Genomic DNA, 15,793 nt, shown 5'->3' with positions numbered 1-15,793 from the left:
GCAAGAAATCCTTTAAATAAGCCGAGTGTCTGACTTTGTGTTCAAAATGCCCTTCCCTTGATCCCCCTGCTAGCCTGGCAGGAGGGATGCCACAATACTTGTGGAGTGACTAACCGGACAGGTACATTCTGTCTGAGCAGAGAGTTCTAACCTCTGGGCATGCTCAGTGTCTGCCTGACTAGCTTAGACTGACGATCTGCTTCCCAGGCTCTGATTGGCTGGCGGGGAGCGGTAGGTGGGGCACGTGTTTGAGTGACACACTGCTTAATTTCATGCCTCTTTGAAGGGGAGATAGGATGTTCCTTTAGCCTAGCAGTCTCTTCATCCACCCACTCATTCATCTGTCCTTCGGTTCATCTATCCATTGATCCATCTATCCATCCATCTATCCATCCATTCGTCTACCCATTCATTGCCTCAACTACCCACCTACTTACCTACCCATTTGTCCATCCATTCAGTCACCCACACACTTATACCTCTATCCACTCACCTTGGTATTCATCTATCCACTCCTCCACCTGGCTACAATCCATCTCCATCCCAACCATCCATCTATCCATTCATCTATCCATCCATCCATCTATCCATCCATCCATCCATCCATTCATCCATCTCCATCCCATCCATTCATCCATCCATCCATCCATCCATCCATCCATCCATCCATCTCCATCCCCATCCCATCCATCCATCCATCCATCCATCCATCCATCCATCTCCATCCCAACCATCCATCTATCCATCCATCTATCTCCATCCCACCCATCCATCTATCCATCTGTCCATCCATCCATCCATCCATCCATCCCAACCATCCATCCATCTCCATCCCAACCATCCATCTATCCATCCATCCATCTCCATCCCACCCATCCATCTATCCATCCATCCATCCCAACCATCCATCCATCCATCCATCTATCTATCCATCCATCCATCCATCCATCCATCCATCCATCCATCCATCCAGTATTTACTGAGTCAGTACTGTGATTCTGCTGCTAACAAGACAGACATGGTCACCACTCTCAAGTGGCCTATGCTTTAGCGAAGAGGAGACAGACCTTACACAAACAGTTGCCCAGTTAACTAGCTGACAACTGGGATAACTGCTATGAAGGAAAAACACAAGGATCTCTGGGAACATACCACTGGGAGCACCAGCTAGTCTGAGGAAGCAGAATCAGGGAAGACTCTGACTGAGGAAGAAGCACTAGACTCATTCATTCATTCAAAGCACTTAGGAATGAACAAGGGAGGCCCTTTTGCCTGTGGAAATCGTCTGCCAGGCCCAGCTCATGGCAGCAGAGACTGGTTTGGCCAGGACTGTGGGCTCCAACTGCCACTGGCTGTGGCTGGTACTCCCAGATCTGGGACAGCCCTCACAAGAATGTGAATCAAGTTTTGGGAAGATGTCATGGCACAAGGAGAAGAATGGGAGAGAAATAAACACACCAAGGCTGGGAGAGATTGCCAGAAAGAAGCAAGACTTTCCCGTTGACATCAAGTTCAAGTTATCACTGCCACTGAAAAGGTTCTACAGATGGGCTCTGAACCACAGGAGAAAGGTGCTCGTAATTAGGGAGATGCAGACTGAAACTTCACCGAGATAGTGTTTGTCACCTGCTGGATTGGCAAGGCTCAGAAAAGGCTTGTGTTGGTAAGTGAGGGGAGCCAGAGGTCATGTCTTGCTCTGCCCTGGGAGCGTAAATGGATACACTCTTTATGAAGGGCAATTTAACAATATCTGTCAAAACTGGATACCCTTTGACCTAGTAATTCCACCAGTAGGAATTTATCCTACCAAGGGCTCGCACATGTGGGAAGTGGAATGCGTGCCAATAAGAGCAGAGAGTTCATTGAAGCCTGACCACGTGCCAGGATGTAGTGCTAGAAGCTTGAATTAACTCATTCAATCAACACGATGGGCCCAGGTAGGTACTATAGATCTCCCCATTTCTGACCTCTCATGACAGCCATTGTAATAACATCATTGTAATAACAGAAGCTTCTAAGCTATGAAATGCCCTTTCATAGGAGAAAGACAAAACAAAGGGTGGTCCATCCATGAAATGGGACGATCTGCAAAGAAGGACCGATCTCTTAAGAGTTTCAAGTCAAAGAGGAAAGATGCAGAACACAGCTTGGGTAGAATATGCTACAATGTAGGGTTTTTTTTTTTTTTTCCTTTTTTTCTTTTTTTAAGTAGGCTTCACGCCCAGTGCAGAGCTCAACACAGGGCTTGAATTCACGACCCTGAGATCAAGACCTGAACTGAGATCAAGAGTCGGACGCTTAACCGACTGAGCCACCCAGGTGTTCTAACGTAGGTCTTTTTGAAAAAGACGTGTGTGTGTGTGTGTGTGTGTGTGTGTGTGTGTGTGTGTTTAAATTCTATAAAGCATCTCTACAAAGATATAAAGGGGAGCTGGGGAAGGGTAGGGGGTTGGTCACTATTTCCCTTCTTGTATGTTTATTTAAAATTTTTTTTCTTCGTTAATTTTTTTAATGTTTATTTTTGAGAGAGAGAGAGAGAGAGAGAGAGAGAGAGAGAGAGAGAGAGAAACAGCGCGAGCAGGGGAGGGGCAGAGAGAGAATCCGAAGCAGGCTCCAGGCTCTGAGCTATGAGCACAGAGCCTGATGCAGGGCTTGAACTCACAGACCCGGAGATCATAACCTGAGCCAAAGCTGGAGACTTAACCAACTGAGCCACCCAGGGGCCCCTTGTATCTTTAAAGTATTAAAAAAAATAAACTTTTGCGGCGCCTGGGTGGCTCAGTCGGTTAAGTGGCCAACTTTGGCTCAGGTCATGATCTTGCGGTTCAGGAGTCTGAGTGCCACAAAGTGCTGTCTGCTGTCAGCACAAATCCCAGTTTTTAAAAAAATACAACTTATTGTTAAATAGGCTAACATACAGTGTGTATGCTCTTGGTTTTGGGGGTAGATTCCCGTGGTTCATCGCTTACATACAACACCCAGTGCTCATTCCAACAAGTGCCCTCCTCAATGCCCATCGCCCATTTTCCTCTCTCCCCCAACCCCCCCATCAACCCTCAGATTGTTCTCTGTATTTAAGATTCTCTTCTGGTTAGCACAAACCCCACTTTGGATCCTCTGTTCCCCGCCCTCTGCCCCCCCGCCCCCCGCTTGTTCTCTTTCTCCCCCCCTCTCAGAATAAACTTTAAAAAAATAAAAAAAATAACTTTTAACCTTGGTATAATTTTAGACTCGCATAAAAGTTGCAAAGATGGTGTAGAGACTCCTCATACAGCTCCTCCAAGTTTCAGTTCCCCCATATCATCATCTTGCTTTACTGTGTGGTACATTTGTCAAAGCCGAGAAGCCCCCCATGGATATTATTACCAACCACAGAACTCTGGACTGATCTGGATCTCATCAAACCAGTTTCCCTACTCATGCTCTTTGTCTGTTCCAGGATCCAACCTGCTGCATTAAGTTCCTGCGACTTCCTACTCATGCATTCCTCGGTTTGAATTTTGAATCATGCAAATATCTTCTCCATTGAAAAATAAATAAAATGAAAGGAAAAAAATCCAAACAAACAAAACCTCCTAACATCCCCAAACAGCAAAATAATCAGGAATTCTGCTGATGCCAAAACCTTCACCTCCCACCCTCTCACCCCCGGAAGGTCCTGGTGGCTGCAGAAGCGGGGGGGGGGGGGGGGGGGGGGGGGGGGGGGAAGGGGGGGGAGGGGGGAGGGGGGGTCATCTTCCAGTGGGCAGGCTGTGCCTCCCGCAAAAAGCTTTCCTGAGGTAGAACTCATTGCTCTCTGTCCTGGTCCCCCGGGAAGCTGCATGAATCTCTCTTACACAGCACTTATCACTGCCTGCCTTGTTTCATAGTTATTTATGTATGTGTCTGTCTCCCCACGGGGACCGTGAGCTTCCAGAGGAGGGAACAGGGTCTGTGTGCCCTCTGTCTCCCCTCTCTGGTACCTGACAGGATACTTTGACTCCTATGCGCTTGCCGAATTGACATCTTAGCCCCTCGATGTCAGGAGGAGGAGCAGGGGTATGTTTAGGGAGTTCAACAGGGGTTGCTATGGGTTGGTGACCCACAATTCAAAATGAGAACAAACAGTAATGGTAATTGCAACGATGATAGTAATTACAACCAGAAGATTTTTTTATGGGCGAACAATCCAAATTTAGCTCTTTCTCAGATGATCTCGTTAATTCCTAACAATAGCTCTATGAAGTAGGTATTATGATGCCCATTGTATAAATGAGAAAAACCAAGGCTCAGGGGGAGACGGAGTGATCCCCCCTACAGGGTCTGCAGTGCGGCTGGGATTCTCACTTGGGACATTGTGATGCTACACCATACTGAATTTTTCATTTTTGACACTCGGCTGATAAGACCAAGGCTCAGACAGGTGACGTAACCTGCCCAGGGCCACCCACCTCGTAAGAGGCAGACCTGAGGTCTGAACCCAGGTCTGACCGACTCCAGCCTTGACCACACTGTTCCCAAAGACCCATCTCAGAGCCCTGAGGTTTGGTCATGGGAGAGGCACATGGGACTTCTGCGTGGGACAGGGCCCCAGAGGTCCCCCAGCCTCAGTCCCCAATGGCTCTGCCCAGCCCTGCTTACTTGGCACATGAGGACCAGAGGCTCCCGGAACTCAGCCTGGCAGATGGCGCAGATATCGCCGGCTTCTGTGCATTGCTGCCCAGTGGCCCGGACTCCGTAATTCTGTTTAAAGGAGGAGACAGAAGTAAACTCAGCTGCGGACCCTCACCGGACACCCGCAGAAGCACTGTGAGCTGTTTCCAGCTCGTGGCTCCTTCGTCTTCAGTTGGGGCCATTTGAAGTCAACTCACCTGAGAGGTGCAGAGAAGCTTCAGGGCTTTCCTGACTCCGCCCACACGGCCACAGATGTCGAAAGACTGAAAAGAGAGCAGAGTGATGGCTGAAAAGTCTCCAAGGGTTGTTCAGGACCTCTCTTACCACTCCTGAACCATCCCCACTGACCCCTCATCTTTGACTGTGGATGTTTCCAGGGCACTCCGTCCCACTTGGAGCTCCTCATTTCTACCAGTTTTGCTTGGCATTCGTCTTGCTGCCTTACGTCAACAGTTTCCCTTGCTTCCTGGACCAGGAGAGTGAATACATGGCAGGCATACTGCCTTTTCCCCCTGCCAAGCCCAGCACAGGTATTGCTAATTGATCACAGCACTCTTGTTCTGAGCCAGCACTCCAGTCAGCCACTGCCAGTCGATCAGGATCGGCAGGCAGCAGAAGTCCCCAGTGGCTGATGGGGCAAGGACTGCCTGGCTAGTCCTCCTGGGGGGAAGGGAAGGGGAGGGGAGGGGAGGGGAGGGGAGGGGAGGGGAGAACATGTGGATTCCCCCAGGATTCTCTAGAGCCAGAAACAGAGAAGGAAGAAGAAAGAGGAGGATGTCTTTATGCCTGGGGTGGGGAGGGAAACCTGATTTGTACCCGTGATGGGAAGAGAAGCCCTGTATCCTGACTGTAGGCATGAGGGTGTGCGATTGAAGAAGAATGGAAACAAGTCTGGGGGGCGCATCTGGGGTAAGAGGTCCAGGCTTTGGAAGCCGACTGCCTGGCTTTGACCCTCACTCCGTGATCTGTAGCTGAGTGACACCAAGCAAGTTGCTGCTCTCTGAGTCCCCATCTCCTCGCCCATAACACGGGAGTCATAATGGAAATGTGTGAATGGAGAGCACACGGTGAGCTTTATGGGCAAGAAATGAGGGTGGATTTAACCGCAAAAAGGAATGAAGTATTGATATATGCTACGACGTGGATGGACCTCAGACACATGATGTTAAAGTGAAAGGAGCCAGACACGGAAAGACCACACAGTGTAGGATTCCATTTACATGAAGTGTCCACAATAGGAGAGTCCACAGAGACAGAGAGCAGACTGCCGGTTGCCAGCGGCTGGGGGAGGGTAGCAGGCAGGAACGGGGAAGGACGGCTTAATGGGTATAGGGTTTCTTTTGGGGGTGATGAGAATGTCTTAGAACTAGACGTGGAGGGGGCATAGCCCTGTGAAGCGGCTCAGTGTCACTGCAACCCGTAAGATGGTTAGTGGTTAATTTTGTGTTGTGTGAATTTTACTTCCATTAAAAGGAAAAAAAGATGCCAAGCTCCCCACTTGCCGCCCCCCCCCAAAACCCAGCAAATGCATGGATCCTCTTCGGGCCAGCCCTCCAGCCCCTCGGGCCCACCTCACCTTGCAGAGGCTGTAGAGAACAATCAGGACCCCTCCTAGGAAGTAGCTGTTGGAAGAGTCATCCCCCATGATGTATTTGTACCACAGCTGGATGGGGACAAGTGATCGGAACAGCTGGCTCAACTCCTCGATGACCAGATAGAACTTTCCCTGCAACCGCACAGAAAGCATCAATTATTATTAGCTGTAAAGACCCAAAGGAGGCAGCCGGGGGTCCCCCAGCCTGGGCAGTAATGACGTTCCAGGTCACAAGCAGGCCATTAATCAGCTTTGGAAAGCACTCAGACCGGCTCCTAATGGGTTTGCGATATGGCCGGGGAGACGTGGCCCCTGCCCGCCGGCCTCACCCGCTGCCCACCAGCCCCGAGGACCAAAGCTCTGAGGACTGCATTTCATGGAGGGAGAAACTGGACACTCCTGTTGGGGGTTGCAGTGTGGGTCACTCCCTTTTGCCTGCTGTGGCTTTGGGGGCACAGTCCCTGGCCCTGCACACAGATCGCCCTTGTCTCGAGGGCGGACTCGGGCATCTCGGGTGCCTGCCCTCAGGGGCACGGGCAGGATGGACCACAGGAGGCAGGTAAGGGCGGGTCTAGAGGTGGAGGAGGATGGGTGTTCTCATTCCAACTCCACCACATACCGTCCTCAAGGAGGCAGGATGGCTTCTGGGCAAAGAAGAGACACTTGGGATTCAGACGGGGCTGGGTTTGAAGCTTACGTCACTGCCAGTTCGTGAGCCCCAGCTTCCTTATCAACAGAACGGGAACCACAACTCCTATCTTACAGGGTGGCTCTGAAGGTTCCCGGAGAGAAATGGGAAAAGCGCTTAGCACTGTGCCTGGCACAGAACAGTACTCCTCAAATTCTATTTCCCTTCTTCCCTCTGCCCTTGGACAAGTCCCTCAAGCTTTCCGTGGCCTGTGCTATGAAGTGAGATGAAAATAACCCCACCCTGCTGGGGATAATAAAGTTAAACACACACCTACTCATGACCCAGCAACTCCGCTTCCAGGTATGCACCCGAGAGAAATGAAAATATGCATCTGCTTGTACGCAACTGTTCATACAGCAGCTCTATTCATAATACCCCCAAACTGGAAACAGCCCAAATGCCCATCAGTGGAAGAATGGATAAACAAATTGTGGTATATCTGTACGATAGAACGCCACTCAGCAATAAACATGACTAAATGACTGATATACACAACAGTGTGGATGAATCCCACGTGCATTAGGTCCAGTCGAAAGAGACTGTTGATAAGAGAAAATATCCTGTCCAATTCTCATTTCTATGAAATCCTGGAACAGGTTAACACTAACCTGCAGTGACAGAAATCAGATCAGGGGCTGCCTGGGGTGAGGAGGAGGGGACCGCAAGGGGCATCTAGGAATTTGGGGGAGCAGATAGAGCTATTTTGCATTGCAATCGGGAGGGTGATTACACAAGTGTATGTGCTTGCCAAAACTCACTGAAATATATGCTTCAAATCTGCATGTTTTGTATTTAAATTACACCGCAGTAAAGCTGATTAAAACAAATAAACATAGAAAGAAGCAACCAACCCTGCCCCAGGCATGCATAGCCTTAAAAAGGTGAATAGTATTTGCTCCAGTGATCCTAGTTTTAGGAATTTATTGTAACAAAATAATCAGGGATGTGTGTTGAGATGTGCCAGCAGGAACAGGTGCTGCAGCTGTCTTTGGTTCTTTGTAACAGTACAAACAGAGACAAGTAACAAACTAAATGCACCGTGAGAGAGTCTGGTTATGAGAGAGATCTATAATGGAAAGCTGAACCGCCTTTCAAACATTATCCTGAAAAAGAGCAACTTTACCAAGAAGAAACCCAGCACATAATACCCCAAGTGATCAAGGTTTACTCCAGCAGCAGTAAGTTAGTTATATGGACAGGCTGGACCCCAGCTGTGAGGCACTGAGAAGAACATAGTATCGCTTTTGTGTTTATTCTGCAACAATTTATAAAACCTCAATGGAGTCATGAACTAACAAGCGACACATGCAAATTGAGGGGCATTCTTTTTTTTTCTTCTAATTATTATTGTTTAAAAATTTAAAAAAATGTTTATTTATTTTTGAGGCAGACAGAGACAGAGCATGAACAGGGGGCAGGGCAGAGAGAGAGACAGGGAGACACAGAATCCAAAGCAGGCTCCAAGCTCTGAGCTGTCAGCACGGAGCCTGACGCGGGGCTCGAACTCACGGACCGTGAGATCATGATCTGAGCCGAAGTTGGACGCTTCACCGACTGGGCCACCCAGGCGCCCCTAATTATTATTGTTTTAAATTAATTAATTTATTTTTGAGAAAGAGAGAGCAAGAGTGAGCGAGCATGAGCAGGGGAGGGTCAGAGAGAGAGAGAGAGAGAGACAGAGAGAGAGAGATGAGAGAATCCCAAGCAGGCTCCACGCTGTCAGCGCAGAGCCCGACAGGAGGGGTGGGGTTGGGGGTGGGGGCTCAGTCTCATCAACTGTGAGAACACGACCTGAGCCAAAGTCAAGAGTTGGATGCTTAACCGACTAAGCCACCCTGATGCTCCAAATCAAGTGGCATTCTATAAAAGAAATGTCCGGCACTCTTCAAAAGCCTCAAGGTCACAAAAGACAAAGATAAGATCAAGGCATTGTCAGATTGGAGAGGATTACGGAGATACGACAGATGGATGCAAAGTGGGATCTTGGATTCACTAATCCTAGACAGCGAAAATGTTATTAGTGAGACAAACTGGCAAAATCTGATAAGATTTGTAGTTCAGTTAACAGTAACGGCAATGATGTTAATTTCTTGGCTTTGCTAATTGTACTGTGGTTACACTAGATGTTAACATTAGGGGGAGCTGGGTGAAGGGTATGTGGGAACTCTCAGTACTATTTTGTAAGTACAACTCGTAAGTCTAAACTTTCAAAATTAAAAGGTAAAAAGTCATCCTGGAGAAGACTATCTATTCACTCAAGGAAATGTTCACATTATAGTCCCGAGTGGAAAGGATACAGAATGAAGAAACACTTGTTTCCTTTGTGTTTTCCTGTTTTTCCATTTTTTTTTTATATTGAGCATATGATATGTTTACATTGGAGGGGTAAAAAGGTTACCCCTTTTTGGATGTTGCGTATCCATCAAATGGATGATGTCTGAGATGAGGGTAGAAACTTTATATCTATCTTGCTAAATTCCATCTTGTTGGGCCTAGGAAGGGGACCTCTTGAAGCAGATGTGCCCACATCTGCTAAGGACCAAGGAAGGGCATCCAATTGTCCATTCATCCCAATGCCTGACCTTTGTGACTGTTTGGCTGAGTCCTTGTTGTGAGGGTCCTCTAGCCCCTCTAGACTCCCACCAGCCCCTGACCCATGGATATATTCCCTTCTGGAGAATGCTGGTTCCCTCTGTAGCCTTCAGGAAGGCAGAGGTGACTGGGGAGCAGAGATCTGGGGGATGGCCACCATGTTTGTTTTACATGCCAATGGCATGGTGGAAGAGGGAACAATGGGACAGCTCAGTGGATGGCTAGGGCTACTCAGGCTCTGCCCTTGTCCTGACAGCAGCCCCCAGGCTCTGCTGAATACCCATGCGTGTCTGAGCTTTGTTTTCCTGCACCACCTCAACCTCAGCTGCCCTATGCTTCCCTCATTGCATCTAACTGTTCTCACCCAGGGTCTCTCAACTACTGCATGTTCCATCTCATTCTGGGTCAACACTCCAGTCTCTCCCAACATCTAACCTTAATTTGCTCTTGTCACTCCTCCTCGAATTCAGTGAACCCGCAGAGAATTGTCCTTTCCTTTCGTCCTCTCCTCCTTCTCTCCAATCCATGCATCCATTGATGTATCCACCCATCTTTCCTTTTTCCCTTCCTTCCCTCCTTCTTTCCCTTCCATCCACCAATTCCCTCCCCCCACTTTCCATTACTGGACACCCACTATGTACTAGACACAGCACTAGGCTCTGGTGATACTAAGATGACTAAGACCTTATCCCTGTCCTCAGGGAGCTCACTACCTAATGAGTGAGACAGACACTAGGCAAATTATTATAATATAGTGTGGTACAAGTTTGCTAGAGCTGACCATGAGGGTGCCCCAGAATCGAGGTATGGGGGTGGGAGTGGGTGTAGAGATGTGATTAGGCAAGTCTTCTAAGAGAAGCTATCATTTAAGCTGATCATGGGGCACCTGGGTGGCTCAGCTGGTTAAGTGTCTGACTTGAGCTCAGGTCATGATCTCACCATTGTGGGTTTGAGCCCCACATTGGGCTCTGTGCTGACAGCTCAGAGCCTGGAGCCTGCTTCAGATTCTGTGTCTCCCTTTCTCTCTCTCTCTCTCTGCTCCTCCCCTGCTCTCTCTCTCTCAAAAATAAATAAACATTAAAAAAAAAAGTTCATTTAAGCTGATCTTGAAAGCCTTGCTACCCAAGGCTTGTAGTCCCTCAACGGACAGCGTCACCACCATCTGGGAGCTTGTTAGAAATGCAGAATCGCAGACCTCACCCCAGACCTGCTGAGACACAATCTCCGTTTTCAGTTTCCCAGGTGATTTCTGAGCACATAAAGTTCGAAAGGCACTGTTTATTGAATAAGAAGCAGAATGATGAAATGTGAGGAGGATGAGGGAAGACAGGTGTTCCAGAAGCCCCAAGGTGACGGAAGGGAAAGTCAGTGACCACCCCCGCGCCCCCCCCCCCCCCCCGTGCCATCTCGGTGGGCAGCCTCCTGCTCTGTCGGCCTGGCCTCACAGTGGGTGAGGACACAGCCACCTCACGAAAGGTCCTGTGTCCCTGTGTCTCTGGAAAACCCCGCAGGACGGCATCGGGCTGACTCTGGGGACAGGCTCTGCTGTCTCCTCTCTGGCAAATCTTGCACAACCAGCCTGGCTCGGTGGTTAAGAATGCTGCATTGGAAGCCAGACAGCCTGGGGTCAGGCCCGGTCACCCACCACCTTCTTACTACTGCTTTTATTCAGCTTTGGTCATCGTCTTTGGATCTCCAATTCTCAGGCTCTGTTAGCCACGGGCTGGTCCCCTGGTCCAGATCCCCAAGCTTCCCACTTGCCCACGAGTGGGTCTGGATCAGAGGTTGACAACATTTTTCCGCAAAGGCCCAGACTGTGAATACTTCGGCTTTGCAGGTCATACGGTCTCTGTCACAACTATTCCCCTCTGCTTTTGTAGCACAAAATCAGCTATAGACAATAGGTGAACACACAGGCATGAGTGTGTTCCAAGAACACTTTTATTAATGAAAACAGGTGTCAGGGTACATGTGACCGGTGGCCTGTGGCTTGCCGACCCCGGTCTAAAACTGTCAGAACCCAGGGGGCACCTGGGCGGCTCAGTCAGTGAAGCATCCCACTCTTGATTTCAGCTCAGGTCATGATTTCTCGATTCGGGAGATCGAGCCCCGTGTTGGGCTCCGCTGCTGACAGCACAGAGCCTGCTTGAGATTCTCTCTCTCTCTCTCTCTCTCTCTCTCTCTCTCTCTCTCTCTCCCTCCCTCCCTCTGCTCTTCCCTATCCTCCAAAAGAAATAAACTTAAGAAAATAAAAATAATAAAACGTCAGAAGCCAGGTAAGTCAAACCATGGCAGGGACTCTAACACATCTCTGGAATTTCACAGCATTCTCAGACACCAGCTTCTTGGCCCTTCCTTCCATTCTTTTACGATGTAGACCATGCTCTTCCCCTGCAGATGGAGTACTGTCCTCTACTCTTTAGGGAGTGAGCTAACACCTGTTCATCTTCCAGGTCAGCTGTCACGTGCTATGGAAAGACTTCCCTGAGTCCTCCGTTAAATCAGGTAATCCTGTTACACCCACCAAATCACTCCTTTCTGAGCACTTCTCACGATATCTAAGAAACTATGTTAGCGTCTGTCTCTCCCGCTGGACTGGGAGCCCCATAAGCACAGAGATGATTTGGCTCCTGGAGGTCGTGTTCCTGGCATCTAACACATAGTAGATGCTCGCTTAATAGCTGGGGACCTTTCTGAAGCTCGAGATTCCACCCTTATTACTCACGTCAGCTTCTTGGGTTTACTGATGGAGAAGGAGAGATGGAAGACAGAACTTCTGTTTAGAGGCAAGCACCGATGTCACAGAAAAGAAAATAAAGAGACTGAGTGCCTGTGTGGCACCCATGCCCAAGGTAGCAATTAGCTGCTGGGGGGCGGGCCACTTGGAGAAGGAGATACAACCACCGGGGAAAACCGGGCATATCCCAGTGAAACCATCTCTCTCTAATTAAGCAGCTTTGTAATTCCAGGTTTCTTAAGCATGTTATTTCTGACGACCACCAAATGGAATGTGTGGTTTCTCTGGGGTGTCAGGGAACGAGGAACGCGATCAGATTGTGAGCCGTCTGGCCCCCCTGCCACCCATGAGGGAGAACAAGCGAGAATGGGAGCAGACTTCTCTGCTGGGATTCTGATAAAGGGGGGCGGGAGCGGTGGAGACGGGAAGGCGGATTCTGTGCTGGCTTCGTTACTGCTAGGATGGGTGGGGGTTGGGGGGGACACAAAGTGAAATGGGAAACAAGGAAACAACAGAGGCTGACTCTGGAGGGGGAGCTGGTAAATGCAGGAGAGCAGGCTGCTGAGAAGCATAAGAAATGAACAGAGAAAAGGATTTTTGAGAACGCACCTGGGTGGGGGAGAGGATTTGAAGAACTTTGGGGGTGAGGAGGGAGGGGAGACATAATCAGATAGTCGTTAGCAGCGTTAATGTATAAAGAAGGGGTAGACAGGGATGAAAGGTTTTTTTTTTTCTGCATCAAAATTTATAACGAATATTGATTTCCACAGCTTTGCCTGTTTATGACTGTTTCATTCACCCTTGTCTCATCTGCAGGAGCAAGGACAGCACAGCAGTTAAGGGAATGGGATCTGGGGCTCCAAGGTCAGGTCTGCCAGCTACTAAATTGATTTTAGACAGTAATTTAACCTCTCTGAGACTCAGTTTCTTCATCTGTAAATGGGGTTGAATAAACACACACACACACACACACACACACACACACACACACACACACACACACACATGCAGTGGTGTGCGGGCAAACCAGGTCTCTATAAACAACAAAATAAGGCCCTGATTTGTGTGTTTGTCAATTTCTGTGGTGTAAATACTCCCACAAGGCCAATTCAAGCTACCAAGGGTTTAACAACTGCTTGCAAGTTTCCTGAAAATTTAACCATTGGCTCTCAGAAGCCAGTGCAACCTGGCTCCAACACACCAAGGTGATCGTGAGAATTACACCAGCAAATAATCCTAACATACAGGTACCCAGGAAGGGCTCCGTGTGTGGTCAGAGCTAGTAACGAATTTCATGATCATCTGAGGCTAGGGGCATTATTAACGCCAACTTCTTTTGGAGAGGAGAAATGTCAGGTTCAAAAGAACTAAGGGACACTCGAATGAGGTGAAGTGCTGTCTGGATCTTATGGAGATAAGAGGTAGATAAGGCCACTGCTTCGTGGCCTTCCTCTTGCAGTCAAGTGTTGTGAGACACCCAAGCTACAAGGAGAGATTTATGTGAAGAGGTCCTACAAAGAGGGAGAGGCTCTGAGACTACAGGTAGGAACAAGAAGCAAGGAACCCAGCTAACAGTGAGAACTCAGGTCTTGGGTGCAGGACCCTGGGCGGATCATTCCAGCCACTGCAGCTGAGGCATCACACCTGGGAGTGAAGAAGCCATCTTGGATGGTCTGGCCCCAGCAGACACCAGGCGGAGACCAGCTGTCCCTGGCGAGCCCTGACAGAACTCCTGACGCAGAATCTTTTCTGCTTTGGGTCCGGCGGGGGTGGTCTGTGAAGTCAAAACCATCTTCATAATAGTACTGACACATTATTTGACACTTTTGTTGCTCTCTACCAGGTGTGCAATGGGGTTTTTCCTAAGGCTCATGACACGTGATTTACAACAAATAAGAAAATGCCAGGAGCCGGGTACCTGGGTGGCTCAGTCAGTTAAGCATCCGACTCTTTGGTTTTGGCTCAGGTCATGATCCCAGGGTCGTGGGATCGAGCCTAAGTCGGGCTCTGCACTGGGCGTGGAGCCTGCTTGAGATTCTCTCTCTTCCTCTGCCCCCTCCTCTGCTTGCACACAAACACACACACACTCTCTCTCTCTCTTAAAAAAAAAGAGGGGGGAGGGCGCCTGGGTGGCTCAGTCAGTTAAGCGTCTGACTTCGGCTCAGGTCATGATCTCACAGTCAGTGAGTTCGAGCCCCACGTCGGGCTCTGTGCTGACAGCTCAGAGCCTGGAGCCTGCTTCAGATTCTGTGTCCCCCTCTCTCTCCGCTCCACCCCTGCTTGTGCTCTGTCTCTGTCTTTCAAAATTGAATAAACATTTAAAAAAAAGTTTAAGTAATCTCTACACCCCATGGGGGGGCTCGAACTCACCACCCCGAGATCAAGAGTCACATGCTCCTCTGACTGAGCAAGTCAGATGCCCCCCAAAAGGTCACAGTTTTAATTTCTAGGACAGTGAATGTGGATAGCTGTAACTCATGGAAACAGAAGTTGCTTAGGGTCCTTAATACTTTTTAAAAAAGTATTAAGGGGACAAGTATCAAGGGGACCCGAGTCTAAAACATTTGAAAACCCCTGAGAAGCACCTGGCACAGAGTGTTCAGTCACTGACTATTACGTGTTTCTTGGAGTAGGCTGTGAGCTTCGTGAGTGTAGAGAACCCTAGCTTGTTTAGCATCTTTCCCCTACACCTCGTCAGGGTGGGTCTCTAGTGTCCGGCTGTCACCTTATCCTTTCTCACCTACTTCCTTAGTCCTAGAGTCTTCAAATTTGTAACTGGAGGCACAACCACCTTGAACAAAGACTGTACCTCCCAGCTTCCTTTGCATCTAGATGCCACTTTGGTCGCTAAGATACAGTATACGTGTCATGTGACTTCAGAGAACCTTTCACTGTATTCTTCCCCCTTTCCTCCATCCTGCTGTCTGGAACTTGGACGTGATGGCTCGTGTTCTAGTTGCCATTTTGGACCATGAGAAGTCCCGCACCCTAGGATTAGTGAAGCAGTGAGCTGGAAGGTGTCACATTACCCAGTTCGGGTTGCTTGCTTTTGGGCTTCACATGAGAAAGAAGTACACTCTTTTTACAGTTAAGCCACTGTTATTTTGAGTTCTTTGCTGTTATTAGCTTATTCCAATTCTAACTAATACAAAGGCCTTGGCATCTAGGAGGTGATCAACGAATGTTTGTTGAATGCATGAATGAATGAATGAATGAATGAATGAACGAACGAATGAACAAGTGAATGGGTGGGCTAAATGTCTGTGGTCCAAATAGCTAGGTTTTTCACAGGGGTGGCTCAGCTCATAGAGAACCCTAATGCTGAAGGTGCTAGGAACTGAGGTTCTGCGTACATGGAGGGGTTTACAAGATGATGAGGCTAGGAGGAAGGGGGGCTGTCCAGTGACCGCTGGACTGAGCACACGTGGGAAAGACGCGCAGCGCAGAAAGAAGGAAAGGAGGACTATGGTAACACGTGGGGGTCCCAGCTCTGCCTCCTCCACGCTGGTAAGGCCCTGGAGTCTGA

The 15,793-nt window shown here is 48.9% G+C and overlaps 1 protein-coding gene across 4 annotated transcripts in view; it reads right to left on the bottom strand.

The window, feature by feature from the left end:
- Positions 1–15,793, bottom strand: part of RNFT2 (ring finger protein, transmembrane 2) — a 90,011-nt gene that overhangs the window by 28,188 nt on the left and 46,030 nt on the right. For all 4 annotated transcript variants that reach the window (XM_045041080.1, XM_003994702.5, XM_045041081.1 and 1 more), the window contains exons 8-10: positions 6,230–6,379; positions 4,851–4,916; positions 4,621–4,722 (exon numbers count right to left, since the gene is read on the bottom strand). In XM_045041080.1, the coding sequence (XP_044897015.1) occupies positions 4,621–4,722; positions 4,851–4,916; positions 6,230–6,379 (318 nt within the window). The remainder of the gene's footprint in view (positions 1–4,620; positions 4,723–4,850; positions 4,917–6,229; positions 6,380–15,793) is intronic.

The sequence above is a fragment of the Felis catus genome, chromosome D3, assembly GCF_018350175.1.
Source record: "Felis catus isolate Fca126 chromosome D3, F.catus_Fca126_mat1.0, whole genome shotgun sequence".
NCBI lineage: Eukaryota > Metazoa > Chordata > Mammalia > Carnivora > Felidae > Felis > Felis catus.
Note: the sequence above shows the minus strand (reverse complement) of the source record. Positions and strands in the feature narration are given on the sequence as shown.